The 20,695-nt window shown below is 53.0% G+C and overlaps 1 protein-coding gene across 1 annotated transcript; it reads right to left on the bottom strand.

Annotated features, from left to right (window-relative positions):
- Nucleotides 1–3,080: 3,080 nt before the first annotated feature.
- On the bottom strand, nt 3,081–9,193 carry ARL2 (ADP ribosylation factor like GTPase 2). Its single transcript, XM_035722933.1, has 5 exons — nt 9,037–9,193; nt 6,084–6,194; nt 5,823–5,985; nt 4,248–4,328; nt 3,081–3,535 (listed from the first exon to the last, which is right to left on the bottom strand). Exons 1-5 carry the CDS (start codon nt 9,099–9,101, stop codon nt 3,401–3,403), a joined length of 555 nt encoding a protein of 184 aa, XP_035578826.1. The 5' UTR covers nt 9,102–9,193; the 3' UTR covers nt 3,081–3,400.
- Nucleotides 9,194–20,695: the final 11,502 nt, after the last annotated feature.

Raw genomic sequence — 20,695 nt, 5'->3', positions numbered from 1 at the left:
TTCTCAGTGGCTGGTAAAGCGTGAACTAGGTGATTTTTAAGAGTTGAGGACTGGGGAGGTTGGATCACTCAGCTCTGGCCAGTGTTCAAGCCCGCCCCATCCAACGTGTCCAAACGACTTCTCCTCTGCTTCCCAGTTCCCTTCTTTTATCTACCTACCCAACTTTTATTGTGTCCAGTGCGTGCCAGATGTAGCCAAATCATTTCCCTGTCTCCCTCCATAGGATTCGATAATTCATATTTTCTGCAAGGGTAGGGGAAGCAAAAAAGAACTCCAGAGAAGCAGGATGGCTTCATAGGTTCTGAAGTCACACTTCTTACCAGCTGTATGAGTTTCCGTTAACTACTGGAGCCCAAGTTTCTCATCTCTAGAATGTTTATAGTGTTTATAAGGGATGTTTATAATAGAATCTACTGCAGAGGATGATTCTTTTTTCCCCTGCTTGGTCTGTCCAGCATTCAGCCCCACCTATCCGGTAGCACCATATCTTTGTTTGGAGGTAGTTCTCCCTAGGGGTAGCCCTTCAGCCTCCTACCCAGAATCCAAAGGTGCCAGCTCCTTTCCTTGCCCCGCCCTGGATGGGGGTGGGGGGAGTCTCTCCTGAAGCTTGAATCTTGAGTTTCTTGAGTGAGGGACAGAGGGCACAGTGCCTGGCAAGGGCACTAGTTTGTTCCTGATGTGCGGTGTTGGCTGTGGATTGAGCTGCCCAGCCTCTGGGCACTCTTTTTTCCAAACCTGATGTCCGGCATCCTGAGGCCTTCATCGGGATTCTATGAGTTCTTAGTATCCTTCCAAGAACCATCCTTTCTGCTGAAGGCAGTTGTGATCCATGTCTGGGGCAGGCCTTCGAGGACCCTGACCGATACCACAATGACCAGGTTGTGAAGCTTCAAACTGGTAGTGTGGGTGAAGCAGCCGCTCTTATAGTGGACACTGCATGGCCAGTTTCCAGAAAGAGACAAAGCCAAGTCCCAGATGAGACTCATGGAAGCTCAGACACAGGGTAGATTATCCGGGAGGTGTTTGGGAGGAGGCTTAGATGGGTGGCGGCCCCTTGAACAACACGCACCTCTAGAGACCCTTTTTAGACATCACTTCTGCTCTCTCAAGCTCTCCCGGCAGGACTGGCTCCAAGTCTTCTTCTTGCCCATCATTCCCTCCCCTCCCTGACCCTGCTCCCAATTCTCTCCATTTTCTCTTCTTTCGCCCTGTCCCCTCCAAGCCCATTCCTACGAAGATCAGTTTGTCCCCCGGCCTTCAGACTCCAACTCCACTATTTCCATCATCAGGAGAAGCAAACAGAAGAGCCCTCTTAGCCGTAAGGAGGAGAGAGGAAAGCTGCAAATGCACAGCTGCCAGTCGGGCCCCCCACATTCCCACCCCCACTGGGTTGACCACAGGATGCAGACTTGCTGCCACAGCTCAGATCCCCCATCCACAAGCCTTGGTAATGAGTATAACCTTGCTATTTCCTTGTCTCTAACCATGCAGAATTCACTCTTTTAAATCATGGATGCTGCTAAGGGCCCCCAGGAGGACTTGACCCCTGGGGTGGCTCATCCAGATCAGTAGATGGCTGAGTTCCCGTTGGTTGGATCTGCTTGAGCTCCTACCGGTTCAAATACTGAACATGATGGCTAACATTAGACAATGACACACAAGACACCCACCCATTTGGTCCTTGTCCCGCCCTTAGCGGGTGGGTGCCTTATCTTTCCCCAGAGGACAACACTGAGGCACAAACACGCGAGGCACTTGTTAAGCATCATCCAGTGAGTGGCAGGGCTGGGCTTTGGCTCGGGAGCCTGGGTCTGTTCACTCACCACAGGGCTTGGGTAGCACGGGGATGACAATGTCTGTCTTGCACAGAGGACAGGGCAGGGGGTTTTAATTTTCTACGCTAAAGGACAGTTTATGTTCTAAGGTTGTTTACCCAACATCAATTTCCCTTCTTCTTTCTTTTTTTTTTTTTTAATTTTTTATTGTTATGTTAATCACCATATATTACATCATTAGTTTTTGGTGCAATCCCTTCTTCTTTCTTAACAGAGCCCAGATTTTGCACACATCTGTACCTCTCCAGGAAGGGATCCTGGTGCCAGTTTAGGAGCAAATCTCGGTGGCTCTTCCTCACCTTTTCCTTGGGAAAACTACTCTTTGCTCATTAGACACATCAGGCCTCCTCTCTCTGCCAGCTGAGCTTTGAGCAGAGACAAAAACCTAGAATAGTATGGCGTAGTGGTTAAATGTGCTGGGTCCAAATCCCAGCTTCCCTACTTCCCAGCTGGGTGGCTTTGAGCAAGTCACGTAACCTCCTTCCCGGAGGCTCAGTTCCCCTATAGACGGGATCTGGAAAGTCTGTACTGTTTAGGGCTGTTCTTCAATGTGATGATGCTGGGGAGTGCTTCGAACAGAACCCAACGGAGTAAGCAGCCCCAGGTAAGACCAGAGCAGGGGGCCCTGTGAAAACACCCATCTGTCGGGTCACCTGCGGGACAACCCTGCTTCAGAGAGCGCCTTAGTCTTCAGAAAAAGACCCTTCCCTGCTCTGCTCGGTTAGCAAGCCCTGCTTGACGATCACGTCCTTACACCCGAGTCCTCTCCCCTCCCCACTTCCCAGGAGCCCTTGAGCTTCATTTCTCGGTCACGTGGGTCCCACTGCTTGAGCCAGCGCTGCCCGCTGCCTGTGGGTTCCTGGCTACGGTGGGGAGTTGGGGAGTTGAAATTCAGCCCGTATTCCCTTCAGCAAATCATGAGCCCTGATGTGGGGCTGTGTCCCTTCTTCTTATTTACTGTTTTGGTAAACTGTCCACCCCCTTCCTCTACACAGAGAACTTCTACTTAGCCTGCCCACCCAACGTCAATGTCACTTCCTCCGGGAAGCCTGCCTGGACTCTTCCAAATGGAATTAGTTGCAGCCCTGTCCCATGCTTCTGTAACGCTTCGTGTGTCCCTGTGACACAGCAGCAGTGAACCCTCTGACTGGAACGATCTGTCCCTTTCGGTGCCCCGCTACCCTGCGGGCTCCTGGGGGTGGGTCTCGGAGAGCTGTGGAAGCAACAAACGGCTCCACCAGGAACTGGGGCAAGGAACGGTTTATTCTCACGGCTGAGCAAAGGATGAGGCCCACAGCCTTGGTAGCAGCAGAGGCAGCCCCCTCCCGGGCCCGGCCCTCTCCTCTCCCTCCCCTCCGGAGGGCGGCTGCGGGCGGTCTGCGTCGGGAGCCAGGGCGGCAGCCCTCCAGCCACGGGAGCCGGCGGGCCACAGAGCAGCAGCTTTAGGCGCGGGGTTGGGGGTGTTCGCCAGGCTGGCTGACTCGCATTCCCCCATGGATGGTGCCTGATGAGGGCTGGGGGCGGGGGCGGGGCTGGACTGTGAGGTGGGGGGCATCCGGAATGCTTCAGTCGGCCGTGAAGATGCGGCTGGAAATGTCATCCAGGAGCCAGTCAATGCCGAGTAGGAGGTTCTCCCCGGTGACGGCGCTACAGCCCTGGATGCACCAGTGGTGGCTATGGATGGAGTCCAGCTCCAGGGCCTGGGAGGGCGGAAGAGGGGGGCGGGCCCCGGTGACCGCGGGCCCTGCCACTCACAGCCCCTTCCCCCTCCCGGCCCAGGGGAAATCCGTGCCTCCCTCCAGGGCCCTCAGAAGTCTCCTGGGGAAGTCTCCCTGAGGATCTGTCAACTCCTCGGGGCACCTGGGCTCCGGGTACACCGCCACACCCCCCTTCGTAACAGCATAGCAACGTGGGCTCCTGAGCAATCGTCTTCCCATCCATTCCTCCCAAGGCCCAGGGAGCCGGGGATTGCTGGCCAGTTTACTGAGGAGAACAACAATCCTGCCTCCCAAGTAGGAGGCAGGATACAATTTGGGGTCCCACAGGCCTGCCCTGAAATCCTGACTTGTCTGCTCGCTGGCCGAGTGACCTCACTTCTCTAAACCTGCTTGGCCATCTGCGGAACCATCGTAATGGCTCCTCCCTCAGGAGGCTGGGGTGAGAACTGGATGGGTTCATCCACGCTCACCATCCATGCTCACTACCGGCTGGCTGCTGCCATCCTGTAGGGTGACATTTGCACGTCTGCCTTCCCCCGGCCTGTGGGGCACAACTAGCCCTTATCCATCAATCTCCGGTGTCCGCCATAGGTCCTGCCACACAAGAGGAGCTAACACATGCTTTTTAAAATAAGGGAACCAAGAAACGCGTGCGCCTTTCCCTCCCTGGGCTTATGCTAAGGCCCGGACTCACCTCACGGATGGCGTTAGAGGACAGTGCTCCGGGCAGGTCTTGCTTGTTGGCAAAGATGAGGAGGGTGGCTCCAGCCAGGCGCTGGGGGAGAGAAATGGTGGGGGGCGTGGGGGCTCAGAGGGCAGCCCGGCCCCTCCTCTAATCACCCAGATCAGGTGGGGTCAGAGATCAACCTGGAAAATCAGGGCAAGGCCCCGGGGTGGTATAAGAGGCCCAAGTCGGGTAGGCGGTGTGGACATGGCCTGTGAGTCCAGCCATACATGGGGGTGGGGCGGGTGGCAGGGAGGGAGCCCTAGGCTGGGGCCCAGCGGGCACCTCTCTTCTCCATGCCTCAGTTTCTTCCTCCATAAATGGGGAGGGGGTGATGGACAAGATGATTCCTGAGCCCTCTGGCTCTAGACTGTCCCATGTGATGACCCGACCTGTACAAAGAATGCAATCGTCCGTCCCGGGGCCATAGGGTCTGCTGGGAGTGACCTTTCCCTCTTCCAAGGTCATGTAGCACTTTCGCCGTTCACTACCGGGCCTCACTCTCTGCCTTGGCTTCCAGTTACTTCCACATGTTGTTCCTGACCGGGAGTCCCTCCAGGTAGGTAGGTGGATCTGGGCCTGATGAAGGGCCTCGGGGTGCCAGGCCAGGGCTGAGCATGGACAGCCATGATCTCATTGGACCTGCGTGGCACCCCCTGGAGGTGGCTAGTGCTAGACCAGATGACCGCGTCCCTGTGTGCCCAGAACAGTCCTGTTTATGTCTGTTGTCCCTGTGTAATTATTAACAAGTCCCCCTTTTGTTCTTAAAAGTGACCTGATTTTCAACTAGATGCAAGTGTAGTAACCCAGATCAAAACCTGGAACAGAAAAAGGATAGCAATGGAAAAACTGGTGAAACCTAAAAAGAATCTGTAGTTAAGAGTAACTTGCCAACGTTCACTTCTTAGTTTTGACAAATGCACGGTGGTTATGTATGATGTTACCGTTAGGGGAAGCACGATGAAAAGTATATGGGGTATCTCTTCACTATCTTTGCAACTTTTCTGTAAATCTAAAATTTTATTTAAAGGAAAGTGTTTGGGGCCAGATAATAAGTTATAAGATCACCCTAATTCTAATGCCCATCTTAGAAATGAGGACGTGGAGGTTCAGAGAGGTTAAGTGTCTTGCCTGCGGTCACATAGCAAAGAGTCCAACTCCTGAGCCAGGATCCACTGCCTCCCAGAGCTTCACACACTGGCCTCGAGTCATCCTCCCTAAAGCCCCATTCAAGGTGCAGAACCTAAAGCTCAGGGTGCTGAAGAGCAGTGACATCAAAGGGACATGAACCCAGGTCTCAGTTCATAGCACGTCCTGCCCACAGCACTGTGGGGCTCCCTGGGACCAAGCGTACAGGTGGTCTCTGACTCCCCAAGGGTGCTGGGCACCTGCTGAGGCTCTGTGGAGAAGGAGACCCCGCCCTAGGTGCCCCTAAGGGGATCCGCTGAGGAAGGTGTTCACACATCCACGCATGGGCACCAAGTTTCGGGGCCCGGATGTTGTTGGAAGCCTGGCTTCCCCTGCTTAGCCCGGTGCCCTGCCCACCTCCTCCACCAACAGGCTCTGGAGTTCCCGTTGGCAGTCCTGCATGCGCTGACGGTCAGCACTGTCCACCACCCAGATGAGGCCGTCTGTGCTCTCGAAGTAGTTCCGCCAGTAGGACCGCAGGGACTTCTGGCCGCCCACATCCCAGATGTTCAGCTTGAATCTGGGCGGGAAGCGGGGTGGCGAAGAGGGTCAGCCTGGCCCCTCACCCGCGCTCCCTGCCCTACGCCGGGGCCAGCCCACCTCAGGGTCCCTGCTTACCCTCGGTGCTCCAGGGTCTTGATGTTGAAGCCCAGCGTCGGGGAGATGGTGTCAATGTCTTCCCCATTGAACTTCTTGAGGATGGTGGTTTTGCCAGCGTTGTCCAGGCCGCTGGAGCACGGCAGGTTAAGGAGAAGTCCCCGTGCTCTGCAGGATGGTGACATCATCCCGGTGCCCCTCTTTTAGGGAACGAGTCATTTCCCACCAGGTAGCACATTAGTTGAGCCCGTGCCTGACACACAATTTACTGGCCCACGCTAAATGGGAAAGGATCGAGAGTGCTCATCTCTACCTAACCAAAGGTCCCTTAGTTTACAATATTTAGTGAACGCTTACTATGTGCCAGGCCCTCTTCTGGGGCTGGGGGTACCCCGGAGCCGAAGTCCCCACCGTTGTGCAACTCCTATTCTAGTACGGAGACAATCGATAGAGCGCAAACAAATGGGAAACAAGGCACCGTCAGCTCCTGGGGAGTGTAAGAAATACAGCTGAGAGGCTTTCGGAGGGGGCCTCCACAGGAGCTTTCTTTAGCTCGAGCAACTCTCTCAGAGTCTCGAGCTGAGGCCCAAACTTCAAGGAGGAGCCAGCTTTCCAAAGGACTAAGGGAAGAGCCTTCTAGACAGTGGGAAGAGCAAGAGTAAGTATCTGGAGGTAGCCACCCTCACCTTTTTCTGGAATGTTCCAAACCCTTTGCTGCGACGTGAGGGGGAGTTCAGCAGCTGGAAAGAACCCCCTCCCCCCAATCCCATCCTTCTAACACTTAAGAGGGCTTGCAGCTGGGAGGGGGCCCAGGTGACTCAAACCAGTAGAATGAGGATGACAAAAGCCCTCCGGAGACCCAGACTTTGCCTCCGATATACCCCCCCACCTCCGAACCCCATCATCCCCTGGATCATTCCCATCAGCTGCAAGTCGGTGTCTGTCTCACCTTAGGAGAAGCAAACCACATCCTCTCTTGATCCCTTTATAGCAAACCTCCTCAAAACCTCTGTCCATACTCACCCTCTCCCGTTTCCATCCTGCTCTTTCTTGAACCCATGAGACTTTTGCTCCCACTGCTTCCCTGAAACTTCTCCTGCCAAGGTCTCTAAAGACCTCACATTGTGCTCTGGCTGGGCAGTCCTCAGCCCCCCCGGCTTCCTCTCCATCAGAAGCACCTGACGGAGTGGCCTGCCCCTTCCTCCACTCCCTTACCTGGTTCCCATCGCCCTGACCTCTTACCCAGGTATGCCTCAGTTCTCCTCCGTCCACACTCACCCCTTAGTGCTCTCACCCAGGACCAGGCTTCAAATACCATCTTTATGCTGATGACTCCAAATGTACACATCCCACCCAGCTGCTCCTCTGGACTCAGTCCCTCTATGCAGCTGCCCATCTGACACTTACAGGATGTCCCAGAGGCATCTTGCATGGCCAAACGCTGAGCTCCCATCTTTCTGAACCTGCTCCCTGCCCCTTGCCCCAACTCAGCAAGTGGTTCCTCATTCTTTGCACTGCTCAGGCCAGAAACCTAGAAGTCAGGCTTGACTTCACACTCCCTCCCACACTCGAGTCCAATCCAGCAGCGATACCTGCTGGGCCTCTGGTCAGAATGTCCCCCAACTTCCATCACCCCACCGCTTCCATCCCGGTCCAAGCCACCATCCCACCTCGCCTGTGGTGCGGCAACTAATCTCTGATCCCGCTGCCCCTCAGAAATTCTCATTTAAAGGAAAAGCCAAGAACCAAAAGGCCCTACATGAGGTGGCTCTTCTGTCCCCGCTCTGTCCTAATCTCCTTGCACACTCTCTCCAGCCACACGGCCCTCCTTGACATTCCTTTAACACACCAGCTGAGTTCCTGCTTCCAGACCTTGCACTTGCTGTTCCTTTTGCTTAAACAAATTTCCCCAGGTATCTACATGGTTCATCCCTCACCTCCTAGTCTTTACTCAACTGTCACTTTCTCATTGTGGCCTTCTTTGACCTTGTTTAAACTGAATTCTTCATGCATCCTATACCTTTTACCTATTTACTTTGTTAATGTCCTTCTCCCCACAGCACTATAGACCGTCCATGACGGTTAAGGATCTGTTTTGCCGTTTTACCCCAGCTCCCAGGACAGTGCCGAGCACACAGTAGGCACTCAATAAATATTTAATTGGGTGCGTGAATTCCCTGTGCCCTTCTCTGAGCTCTTTAAAACAGACATGATGTGAATGTTATAAAGTTATCTGCGCACTTAAATGTCTTCTCTGCCCTGCTAGGGGAGCTCCGGGTGAGACCCGCCCAGCTCTGGGATCGCAGAGTCCCGATCGGGCCTGGCACAGAGAAGGGGGAAAGAGGGCAGGCGCCCGCTAACGGGACTCAGAGGGTCCGAGGGCAGGCGCCCGCTAACGGGACTCAGAGGGTCCGTGGGGCCCTCGGGCCTACAAGCCGTCAGTCGCGGTTGGGGAGGATACCGTGCGGTCACAACCGAGAAATTCGACACACGGAAAAAACACCCCGCGCGGTCTACACCCGCCTCCCCTAGGAGCCCAGGGCGGGGCCCGCACGCCCCCGGGATTCCGACCTTGAGGGCGGGGCCGGGGCCTGACACCCTCGGATGGGGGGAGGAAGGTCAGAGGCAGGGAGGACAGCGGCCTCACGCGCGAGCCAGACCGACGGGTGGTGACATCCGAGTCGCCTCCGGGTCCCCCTCCCCCCCTACATAGGGACATCCGGTCCCGCCGCTGCGCCTTTAGGCCCTCACCTTTGGCCTTGGAAACGGAGTCCCCCCCCGCCCCGAGCCGGTGGTACGGCCTCCTCCCGGCCCCCCGCCGGCGCGATTGGTAGGGCCCACGTGCGTGACGCACAATGGGCAGTTGGTACGCGCGGGCCGTGCACCGCGCGCCCGGTAGGGGGCGCCTGGCACCGCCTGCCCGGTGGGGAGCCCCCCACCGCTACCCTCGCTGCTCCGGCCTCCGGGAGGATACAGCATGAGCAGTCGCAGCTCCCGCTCTTTCTGCTTCATCTTCTTCAGAATGGTCAGAAGCCCCATGGTCCCTGTAGTCCCCTCCCGGCCGCCGTTTCTTCCTAGTCCCGGGACCCCTCTCCCTGCTCCTATTGGCTATCACGCCCACCGACAGCGCAGCCTATTGGCCGGCCTCTCGTTTGGTCCCGCCCTCCTCTCACGTGACCGCGAAGCCGCCCTGAGGTGCAGCTGAGATGGTCCCTCTAGCGGCGCTGGGGGCTTCTGCGGGGCCACCAGCGTTAACCCTTCGCTTCCCGAGGGTTTGGGGGACGAGGGCGCCGCCATTCCTTCCTCCCCAGGAACCTAGGCTCGGCTGGGAACGGAAACCCGGTTGTGTCTTGGCTACATAGGAAGTAGGAGTTCTGACTCAGGAGTCGAAATCCAGAGCCCCAAGGAGGTTTACAAGCTCGTTCCGGGGCCCCGTTCCCCGGAAACATGGTCCAGATACGGCTCGTCGTGGACCTCGGCATCATCCTCAACCTGCCAGTTAGAGGGCCTCCCCGTTTCCCTGTCTCCTGGACTCGTCGAGGGTGGGCCGGAGATTCTTCATCGCGGGCGAAAATGCCCCCTAGGGGCCGTTTCGAAACGTGCGGGGACATTTTTGGGTTGTCCCAATTGCAAGGTACGGTCCCTGTCATTTTGAAGGTAGGGGGCCGACCCGCGCAAGGAATTGTCCCGCCCAGGATGCCCATTGTTTCTCCGTTGAGAAGCACTGTTTTTCATTTTGCCAGTGAGAATATTGAGGTGCACATGATGCTTACACCGTGTCTGGCACATAGTAGGTACTCAATAAATATTTGTTGTTGAATGAATGACTTTGTCCAAGAGTTTGGTTCTTTACCTCAGCGCTCAAGTCCTGAAGAAGTGAAGAAAATGAGGGCAGGGACTAGGTAAATTGTAAACTCAGAAGGGGGAGCTAAGCTTACTGTCTTACATTGAGCCCTACCCCCCAGCCAACTACCAGGGTAAATGTGAGTAGACGACACACAGAGGGCTCTTTCTGCTGCTTGGGAAAGAACAGTCCCTCACCAGCCGAAGATAATGGCTGATTTCTGTGAATTGTTTATAAAGCACTCCACGTTTTCTACTTCATCCTCCCACCAACCTGGGGAGGTTTGTTGCCTTTTTGCAGATGTGACAGTGAAGTCCAGAGGATTTAAAAGCTTGGGCAGCAGTTGAAACTCAGGTCTGGTTGACAGTAAAATGCCCTATTTTTTAGGGGCTCTCCATAGTGTTGGTCTAGAGAGGGAGAAGTCTGGAGCAAGCCTGAGCTTCCAGTCCTGCAGAAGAAGGTTGTGGACAGATGAGGGCTGGACAGAACAGGGTGCCTGGCTGAGCCCCCTGGGTCAGTACAGTTTACCCTCCACCAAGCACATGCAAGGGAAGAAAGTGAGCCTGACTCCTATTCAAAGGCTTTTGAGACACAACTAAGACCACGTGATGCCTGCCATCCTGCCTCCCTGAGTCTATGCGACAGAAATCCCAGCACCAGCACGTGAACGTTTTTGACAAGGAAGTTCACTGTGGCAGGGTTTGGAACAACAAAACATTGGGAAAAAAATCTAAGTGCCTTCAGTGGGGATCGGTTACCTAAGCTGGGATACACCTATGTGGTGGATCCCATGAAGATTTTGAGAGGGGCGAGATGAAGCATAATGTACCTGCATGGAAAGATGTCATGCCATGTTAAGTGAAAAAAAAAAACATTTTTGGGGGCGCCTGGTGGCTCAGTCGGTTGGGCGACTGCCTTCAGCTCAGGTCATGGTCCTGGAGTCCCGGGATCGGGTTCCACGTCGGGCTCCCTGCTCAGCAGGGAGTCTGCTTCTCCCTCTGACCCTTACCCCTCTCATATGATCTCTCTCTCTCTCTCATTCCTGCTCTCTCAAGTAAAGAAATAAATGAAATCTTTGAAAAAAAAGAAAAGAAAAAAACATTTTCAATGCCATTTTAATATTAAAAATAACAGTAAAAACAATGACCCATGAAACAATGTTTTCCTGCAGGATGCAGCCCATTAAGCAGAATGTGAAACTACTTTAGTGTCACAAATTAGTTGAACCATATGAAATCGCCCATATTTTACCATTTTGACTACAAAGATGTCAGTTTCATATGGTTCAACCTAGCAGCATTAGCAAAAAAATTACATGGAATGAAGACACTAGACAATATCGCTGCCTTTACCCGTGGAGTAAAGGTAAGTCATGTTTGTCGGAAAATCCAGGTATTTATTTATTTATTTTAAAAGATTTTATTAAAAAATTTGAGAGAGTTGAGAGAGAGCATGAGAGGGGAGAGGGTCAGAGGGAGAAGCAGACTCCCTGCTGTGCGAGGAGCCTGATGCGGGACTCCATCTTGGGACTCCAGAATCATGACCTGAGCCAAAGGCATTTGCTTAACCAACTGAGCCACCCAGGCGCCCCCCAAATCCAGATATTTATATGTACATGTGTACTTCTTAGAGTCCTAGTCATGAAAGTTTGAAAATCACTGCAATTCGACTGTTAGCTCTGGAGTAGGTTTGAGGGAAACTTAAAACCATTACCTTAAGCACATCTGGATTGTTTTACTTTATGACTACCACTAGTACTGAAATCCTTGTTTAAATGTCAGGATGAAAGCCCTGCCCTGTGCAAGCTGTTGCAGCTTCCCACGGGCCACAGGGTGGGATTATAATGGATATCAATAAAAAAACAACAAAAAACACTGGAAGCTCTGTGAAATAGCAGTCCAGGCTGTAACTGTATTTAACCTTCCATTTTTTTTTTTTTTTAAGATTTTACTCATTTATTTGTCAGAGAGAGAGAGAGAGAGAGAGAGTGAGCACAAGCAGGGGGAGTGGCAGGCAGAGGGAGAAGCAGACTCCCCGCTGAGCAAGGAGCCCGATGCGGGACTCGATCCCAGGACCCTGGGATCATGACCTGCGCCCAAGGCAGACACTTAACCGACTGAGCCACCCAGGCAGCCCTGTATTTAACTTTTGAATAATAATTGCTTGGGGGCGCCTCAGTGGTTCAGTTGGTTAAGCATGGACAATTGGCTTGGGTTCCTGTCATGATCTCAGCATATAGTCTGCTTGAGATTCTTTCCCTCTCCCTCCTCCTCTGCCCCCCACCTCGCATGTTCTCTCTCTTGCTCTCTGTCTAAAATAAATAATAAATAAAAATCTTAAAAAAATAATAATTGCCTATAGCTAGAAATCTAGACGGGGGGGGAGGGGCAGAGGGCTTTTAAAGACAAGTGCAGGGGCCTAGTGAGTGGCAGGCAGTATTTTCATTTGCCTCATTGAAAGGAAGAAAGCGTGCTCTTAAGGAAGTAAAATCTTTAGGGAATACCTTTGGGAGAAAACTGGAAAGATTATAGAGCTGTAGCTATATATAACTGTGAATATGTATATATTCACGAGAGAGAATCGGGAAATTGAAATACCAAATCCTGTCAGCTGTGAAACCTGCTGTTGAGGGAGAGTTTCTGGAGGCTAAGTAAGTGGATTGTAACTTGAGGACAGAGTTCTAGATGCCTTTTTTTTTTAAGATTTTATTTATTTATTCATGAGTGACAGAGGCAGAGGGAGAAGCAGGCCCCCCACAGAGCAGGGAGGCTCATGTGGGACTCGATCCCAGGGCCCTGGGATCACGACCTGAGCCAAAGGCAGATGCTCAACCAACTGAGCCACCCAGGCGCCCCTAGATGCCTTTTAAAAAGGCATGCGTGTTTACCCAATGTCTGGGGAGGAAATTTTTGCATTATAATTTTAATTGTAAGTGGTGTAGCCTTTTTGAGTCAGCAATACATTTCATGTATCACCTTTATAATCATAAAAGAAAAGTGACAACTCTTTTTATCCTGGAACAACAGCAAGCCGGGGAAAAGTCCCTGCCTTAATCAAATTGCTGGTCATTAAGCACTGGCAAGAACCATACCTAAGTATCCTATTTATTTATTTGCCCTAGATGAATTTTCTATTTGATTCTTCTAAAGTATAATGTTCATGGACATTGTTTAAAGTTACAGTTTTGATAAAAGGAAGTCTGTTTTTCTCTGGTGAGACACATCTGTGGAGCACCAGCATATGACAGAAGCACCAACCAGCACTTGGTGGCAGCATACCCAAGTGTAGGTTTTGCCCTACTAATCAGTAAACAAAGAACTGGAAGTTTGAGTGTGCAACCTAATCCCTGGAACGGCCACAACCTCCAGACCACAGTCCTGCCCGGGTCTGTTCTAGTACTCCCACCCCTGATCTTCCTGTAAGCCGTAAGGATCCAGGAAAAGCCCCTGTCCTCAGTGGGTGTGTACGAGGTGCCGGCCACAGCCGAATGCCTCACAGGGCCAGCCAGAGTGTTCATGCATACTCATTCCAGTCCTTAGCCCAGCTGCCTCATGTGGGAGGGAGAGGAGGTATCTTCTCCAACTTACGGATGACAAAACGAGCTGTTTACACACACCTTTGTCACCCATCCAAGGGCACATGACATCCTCAGGCTTTTCCAGAACCTTAGGAGTGGGGAAGGGACTTGAGAACCTGAGCTCTTCCAACAAACACATTCACCTCACCCGTGCCTGTGGGCTTCTCGTTGCCACGGCGCCTGGCGGGGTGCACAGTGGCTACGCCTTACCTCAGCAACCTGAGAGGCAGGTTCCGCTCTTCTCCTTACTTGACGAAGGAGCTCCACCCGCCCCATCACTACCACAGCCTCTCCCTCCCACCATATTCCTGTTCCTTCTCCCCAAGGCAGAGGGACGTTTTTATCCTGTGCTCAGATTTTGTCCCTCCTCTGCTCAAAGCCCTCCCCTGTCTGCTGGGTGCTCCCTGTATCTCCCAGAGTTAGAGCCCAAGGTCTCCAGCAGCTCATAAGGCCTGTATGAATGGCCCACGAGGCTCTCTCCCCCCATCACCTACTCCTCCCCCTGCCCCTACCAATCCCCCAACACATGGGCACATTCCCACTGCCCCTAACCCACACTCCCGGGTCACCTGCCTCTCTTCAATTCTTTGCTCAAACACCCAATGTCTCAAAAAAAAATTGTTTTTGGTGTTATTCAAATGTCTCACTGAGGCCCACCCTGACTGTGCTGTTTATATTTGAAACCCCTTAATCCCCCACTCACATTCCCTAAATCCTTTACATGACACTTTAAGGCCTTCTGCAGCCTCTATAATTCCCTTACGTTGTTACATTTATCTTCCCCCACCCCTCCATCCACCCTTGGACGGAAGCTCCAAAGGGCAGGGATCTGGATTTCTTTCCCCCAGTTTTATTGTAAAATAATTGACCTACGTCACTGTATAAGTTTAAGGTGTACAGCGTGATGGTTTGATTTACGAATGTGGTGAAATGATTGCTGCAATAGGTTTAGCTAATATCCATCTTCTCATGTAAATACAGTAAAGAAAAGGAGAAAAAAAAGGAAAAAATTCTCCTTGTGATGAGAACTCTTAGGATTCATTCTCTTAACTTTCCTATACCTCGTGCGGCTCTGTTAGCCACGGGCCTGGGGTCACACATTACGTCCCCAGGACTTAGTTATCTTGCAACTGGAAGTTGGTATCTTTGGACAACCTTCCTCCATCTCCCCCTCCCAGATTATCCACCTCTGGTGTTGAATCTGGATTTTTTTTTTTAAAAAACTTAAAAAAAATATTTATTTGAGAGAGAGAGAGAGCATGAGTGGGGGGTGGAGGGGGGAGGGCAGAGGAAGAGGGATGAGCAGACTCCCTGCTGAGCAGAGAGCCCAGCTCGGACCCTGGGATCACGACCTGAGCCAAGGCAGATACTTAACCAACTGAGCCACTCGGGCGCCCATATATTTTTTTTTTCTTTAATCAGATGTCTCCCAGCACCTAGAGCAGGGCCTGCCACGTGGTGGATGCTCAGTAAATATCTGTTGAGTAAAGGGGACAGAGGCAGAGGGTCTGTTAACTGCTTCCTAGCAACTCACTCAGCCAGAAAGCAGCTGAGCCCTGTCGGCCTTATTCTTAACCACTTAGGCTTCTCGGCCTCCAGACCTTGGCGGCTGAGATCCCACAGGGGCCAATTCCCAGAGTGGCCCACACTGAAAAGGGCATCACCTGGGCACCCGGGGAGCTGAGGCCTAGAGTGGGAGTCAGACAGGTGACAGTACCAGGAGAGGGCCCAGGCCTCCCGAGCCCATGTACCCACCCTCAGTTCAGTGTCCCCTTGTCTGATAGAAAGCCCCCTCTGTTCTCTCAAATGGCACAGACTCCTGAGGCTGCAAGGTGTCCATCTCCCAGAAGGCCTCAGGCCAGCCCCAGCCTCCAGCCACAGCAAAAGGGGCCCTGAAAGGTGAGTTGTCACATTCTTTCACGTTACATATGAGAAAACTGAGCCCCAGAGAGGGCACAAGGCTGCCCGAGGCCCTGTGCCTGGTAGCACGTGAGCTGCCTGTAGATCCAGTTTTCCTGGGACCCTTTCCTAGGCTTTCTTCTGTGTGGGGACCCCCTTCAGCTTCAGGACCCCCGGCCCGGGACCTGTGGGAGGCCCCATCCTCATGGGTACTTCACCGTGGGTCAGCAGTCTTTCCCCTGCAGACCCACAGCGGGTTTCCGCCACAGGAAGGAGGAACGCTCCCCATCCTCCTGAGGGTGCTCTGTGTCCTCATTATTTCTGCTCCAGAGCCAGAAGCCATGAGCTGGATCAAGAGGAGCACGATGGTAAAAGCCTGCTGGGGGGTGGGGGGGGGCGGTGCCTGGGTGGGTCAGTCGTTAAGCATCTGCCTTCGGCTCAGGTCTTGATCCCAGGGTCCTGGGATCGAGCCCCGCATCGGGCTCCCTGCTCCGCGGGAAGCCTGCTTCTCCCTCTCCCTCTGCAGCCTGCAGCTCCCCCTGCTTGTGCTCTGTTTCTCGCTCTCTCTCTCTCTCTCTGTCAATGAATAAACAAAATCTTTAAAAAAAAAAAAAGCCTGCTGGGGCTGTGGCAAAACCTGTCAGCCGGATTCTGCCATGTCCTTGCACCTGGCCAAGTCCCCTTCTCTCGCCGAACCTTACTTTCCCCACCCATAAAGCAAGGAGACTGGATGGACAATCTCCAGAATCTTCTGACCACGACTTATGACCAAGCTGCCTTGCCAAAGCTCTTGGCGCCCTTGGTACAGTACTTGGGATGGGAAGGCAAGTGCTCTCTTGTCTCTTGCTTGGGGGACACTGGCCACGCTGAGTTGGGCTTGTATATCCCACCCCACTTCAGCCCTCCAGGCTCTGGCTTATGACCCTCCTCCACTAGCCTCAGAGCAAGGCCTTCCTGGTGTCCAGCACCAAAGACAAAATGAGGGACAGCCATCTGGGGAGTGGAGAGGCTCCCTCAAAGGCCAGGGTGACAGCCCTTCCTCTCTAGTGTCTAGGATCTTAGCAGGGTCCCCAGCATGGGCCTCTCTGCTATGTGCAGCAGACAGAGGAGATGTGACAAGGGAGAGCCAGCCAGGGACGCTGGGACAAGAAGGAACTTGCTGGTGACTGCTTGCTTTCTCTCTCTCTCTCTCTCTCTTTTTTTTTCTTTAACATTTTCTTTTCATTCATTTTGAGAGAGAGAAGGTAGGCAGGGGGAGGGGCAGAGGGAAAGAGAGGGAGAGAGAGAATCTCAAGCAGACTCCACACCGAGCACAGAGCCCAACGAGGTGCTCAATCCCAGGACCCTGAGATCATGATCTGAGCCGAAATCAAGAGTCAGACACTTAACCCGCTGAGCCACCCAGGCGCCCCTGGTGACTGCTTTCCATCCGTGGTTTCCGTCATCATGACAGTGCTGGCAAAGCAAGGCTATTATCCCCATTTTACAGACAAGGAAACTGAGGCCCAGAGAAACCATGGGGCCATGTCTAAGGTCACACAGCTGGAAGTGGCAGAGCAGGGATTTGAACCCTAGCCTGTCTGGGACTTGGACCACCTGGAAAATCCAGGAGCTGCGGTCACCAGGGCCACACCCTGCGAAGCCCTGGGAGGTTTGCTGACTCTAGCGCTCAGCTGTTGATTATTTACACTACCTGCCCACTCCCAAAAGTTTGAGTCCGTTTCTGGGAAAGAGGTATATGTTCAGGGAACAGAAAATCAGAAGCACAAAGCTTTGGGGGCAGCAGAGGGCCCAGCAGGACGAGGGCTGGACACCCTGCCCCAGCTCCCACTGACAGGTGAGCAGTGAGCGTCACTGAGCCCTGGTGAAGTCACCCAGTTCCTGGGAAGCCGGGCTATTTGCAGATTGCAGCTGGGATGAGTGTTCACAGGGTGCTGTGCTGAAGTGAAAGTGAGTCTTTTCCTCCCTCGGCCCTGGGGAGTCCCCACGATGTCGTTGCCCTAGTCCCTGCCCAGCATTCGGTTCACTTGGAATCTTTCCCTCAGCAGCCCTCCGCTTTTCCACCCACGGGTCCCTGTGAAGCAAAGGAAAGAGAGGGTGCAGGGTTGGTGTCAGACGTGGGGGCATGGAGTCCATCCCATCTGGGGAATGTGACTCTACCAAGGGATGCATCTCTAGCAGCAGCTTCCTCATGTCTGAGTCTGAGCCAAGGTGGTGGCGTCAGCCCAGTATCTGTTACCCTCTCCTGCCAACAGCCCTATGGGGGTTGCCCTTCCCTCACCCATAGTCCCTAGGGTTAAAACAGGGCTGACCCCTTCTCTTGAGCTCCAGCATGGGCCTAAGACCCCTGCCTGGCCTATCTTACTTTATCTCCTGGCCGCAGTGACTGATGTCAGGAATAGCCACATGACTTAAGCCAAACCAAGTCCTGGCCCTTTGTGGGAACCTCTGGGAAAGTGGCAGGGGTGGGATGCGCCCTCCTCGTGGTCATCTTTCTAGAAGAGTGAGGGTGAGACACTCGCTCCTGATGACATGGTTTGGGCATCATGATCCAGCTGTGCCTAAAGCTGTTACCCTCTAGACTTGCCAGTAACTTACGCTTGAGTTAGATCATTCAGAAAACTAAGAATCCAGAGAATCCTAATTTCCCATCTGTTATTAATACTCCTTTATAAGCATGAGAAATTTTGAGCAACTGACATCAAATATTAAGTGCTGCTTACACGTGGACAGCAACACTTTTTTTTCCACTAAAAAGGTATTTCATTAGGAAAAAAAAAATCTCATCCCTCATGTACTCCATTTTTTTCTTTTTTTAATTTTTTTTTAATTTTTAATTTTTAATTTTTTTTAAAGATTTTATTTATTTATTTGAGAGAGAGAATGAGAGCCAGAGAGCACAAGAGGGAAGAGGGTCAGAGGGAGAAGCAGACTCCCTGCTGAGCAGGGAGCCCGATGTGGGACTCGATCCCGGGACTCCAGGATCATGACCTGAGCCGAAGGCAGTTGCTTAACCAACTTGAGCCACCCAGGCGCCCCTTTTTCTTTTTTTTAAAGATTTTTTATTTGAGAGAGAGAAGGAGCAGGGGGAGGGGCAGAAGCAGACTTCCCGCTGTGCAGGGAGCCCAACATGGGGCTCCATCCCAAGACTCCCATTCTGGGATCGTGTTCTGAGCCGAAGGCAGATGCTTAACCAACTGAGCCACCCAGGTGCCCCTCCACCATTTTTTTCTTAAAATACATAATAATAACTAAAATACAAGCCTTTGGTTATGTGAACAAAAATTTCTCAGGTATTTATTTATTGAGTGCCTTATTAAAATTTGAACCGATGTTTATGTGCCAGACACTGTGCTAAGCCCTTTACATATATGACTTCATCAAATCCTTATATTATTATGCCCACTTTACAAAAGAGGCAGAAAGAGTTAAGTGACTTGCCCGAGATCAAGTTCCAGGCCCCAGGATGGAGCCTGCCCATCCTTCAATGTCCTTGCTAAAGAGTTTCTTCTTTGGAGGGCCTTCTCTGATCTCCCCAGTAGGAAGTGCCCTCTGCTGCCACGGACGCCCCACCCCGCCTTGCCAGCTGATGTGCTGGGTGTGTGTCTCACACCCTGGGTGGGGTGTGAACTGGTGTGGGCCGAGGCTTCGCTCCCACGCAGGTCCATCCACAGTTGCAAGTGGGAAGTCGATAGCCAGCCTCAGCCCCATCTGCAGCCACTTGGCCTCTTTCTCTGCTATCCTGAGAAGACCAGGCCTCAGCTGAGGGGTGCACACGGTGGGCGGTTGGGGAGACCTAGACAGAGGGTCCTCATTCCTGGACAACTGGAGACCCCCAGCATCTCTCCAAGCCCGGAAGGTGTGGGAAGGAACTGGGACAGGGCTCCTCCCAAACCAACTGTGTGACTGTATCCTCCCTGTGCTTCAGTTTCCTCGCTGGTAAAATGAGGAGGTTGGTTGAGGAGAGACCCCCCCCCCGCCAGGAATCCAAGGCAGGTCCTGTGGGAATGAGTAAGGCAGAAGTTTCTTTACTCGTCCAGGAAGCTTTTGGGGTTTCAGGCAAGCTGTCTGCGGGACTTGCATTCTTTCATTCATCAATTGATCACCCCTTATGTGGAGGCAGTGTTTGATACTTTGGAGAGTAAGACAGGAAACGACCCCGTTGCCCAAGAGCTCACTCTGTAGCTCTGGTGTGGGGAGGCCTTCCAGCCTCCCCTCGCAGGGCCTGCAGGCTTTGAACTAGAGGATCAAGACCTCCCGCCCTGGCCGTGGACGAGGACTCAGGGCTCAGAGGAGAGAGATGTGTCCTCCCTCCAGCTCTGCCCCCTCCCTCCAGTCCACCTGGGCTCTCTGGGCATTAGTCCCTTCCCCTTCTAAGTGGGAGGTTGCCCTGGAGGACCCTGAAGCCTGCCCTGCTGGCCTGGGAGGGCGTCCACCTCTTGGGGAAGCCACGCACAGCCATTCGTGGTTAAACATTACCCATTCTGTGTCCCTCATCCCTGACACGCCTTAGGGAGAGCCAGCCATAAACACTGCCTTCTTCAAACTTCCTCCAGGGCTGTGGCCTCCTGGGAGAGGCCACAGGCACACTTGCTGACTGTCTCCTTTCCACCGAAAGCTAGGGTCTGCAGAGGGAAAGACTGGGGTCCAGGTCTGGGGCTGGGGGCCGAGGTGGGGAACGATTGGGCCCTAGCCACTGCCCCCCTGCCCCGCAGATTTTTTTTTCCTTGGTTACATCACGTGTGTGGCTTCTCCAGATCCTTCCCTGTGGAGCTCACGGACTGGCTTAATGAGTCCCTTAGGTGCCCGCCTCAGGCAAGACGACCTGGCCCTCTTGGTTTCTGAGGAACAAAAATCATCCAGAGTCATCGAGGCAGCCTCCCTGCATGGGGTGCCCCACTTCAGCCTCTGCTCCCCGACCCCTTTCAAGCAAGGAGGGCCAGGCCCAGCTGTCATACCCATCCCACCGGCCTGAGCATTTAAAATTAAGATTCATTAATCCTGGGTTCCCACAAATCTCACCGGGGGAATGGATTCTAGGGGGATAGCACTTTCCCATATGCAGAGAGCTTTCTTCTCAGCTCATTCCTTTCCATCTTCAAAGCAACTTTGTAAAATAGGTATGATCTCATTGTCATCCACAGCGTACGTATGACAACGTTGAGGCTGCAGGTCATCAACCTTTGAGTGCCAAGTATCAGAGTCGCATCTGACTCCAAAGCCCAGACTGGTTTCATGCCCAATTCTAGGCAGAGCAGGGGGTGGCCATTCCCCCAGCCCCGCTTAAGGCAGACATCACTAATCAATCACAGC

The sequence above is a fragment of the Zalophus californianus genome, chromosome 11 (assembly GCF_009762305.2).
Source record: "Zalophus californianus isolate mZalCal1 chromosome 11, mZalCal1.pri.v2, whole genome shotgun sequence".
NCBI classification, from domain to species: Eukaryota; Metazoa; Chordata; class Mammalia; order Carnivora; family Otariidae; genus Zalophus; species Zalophus californianus.
Note: the sequence above shows the minus strand (reverse complement) of the source record. Positions and strands in the feature narration are given on the sequence as shown.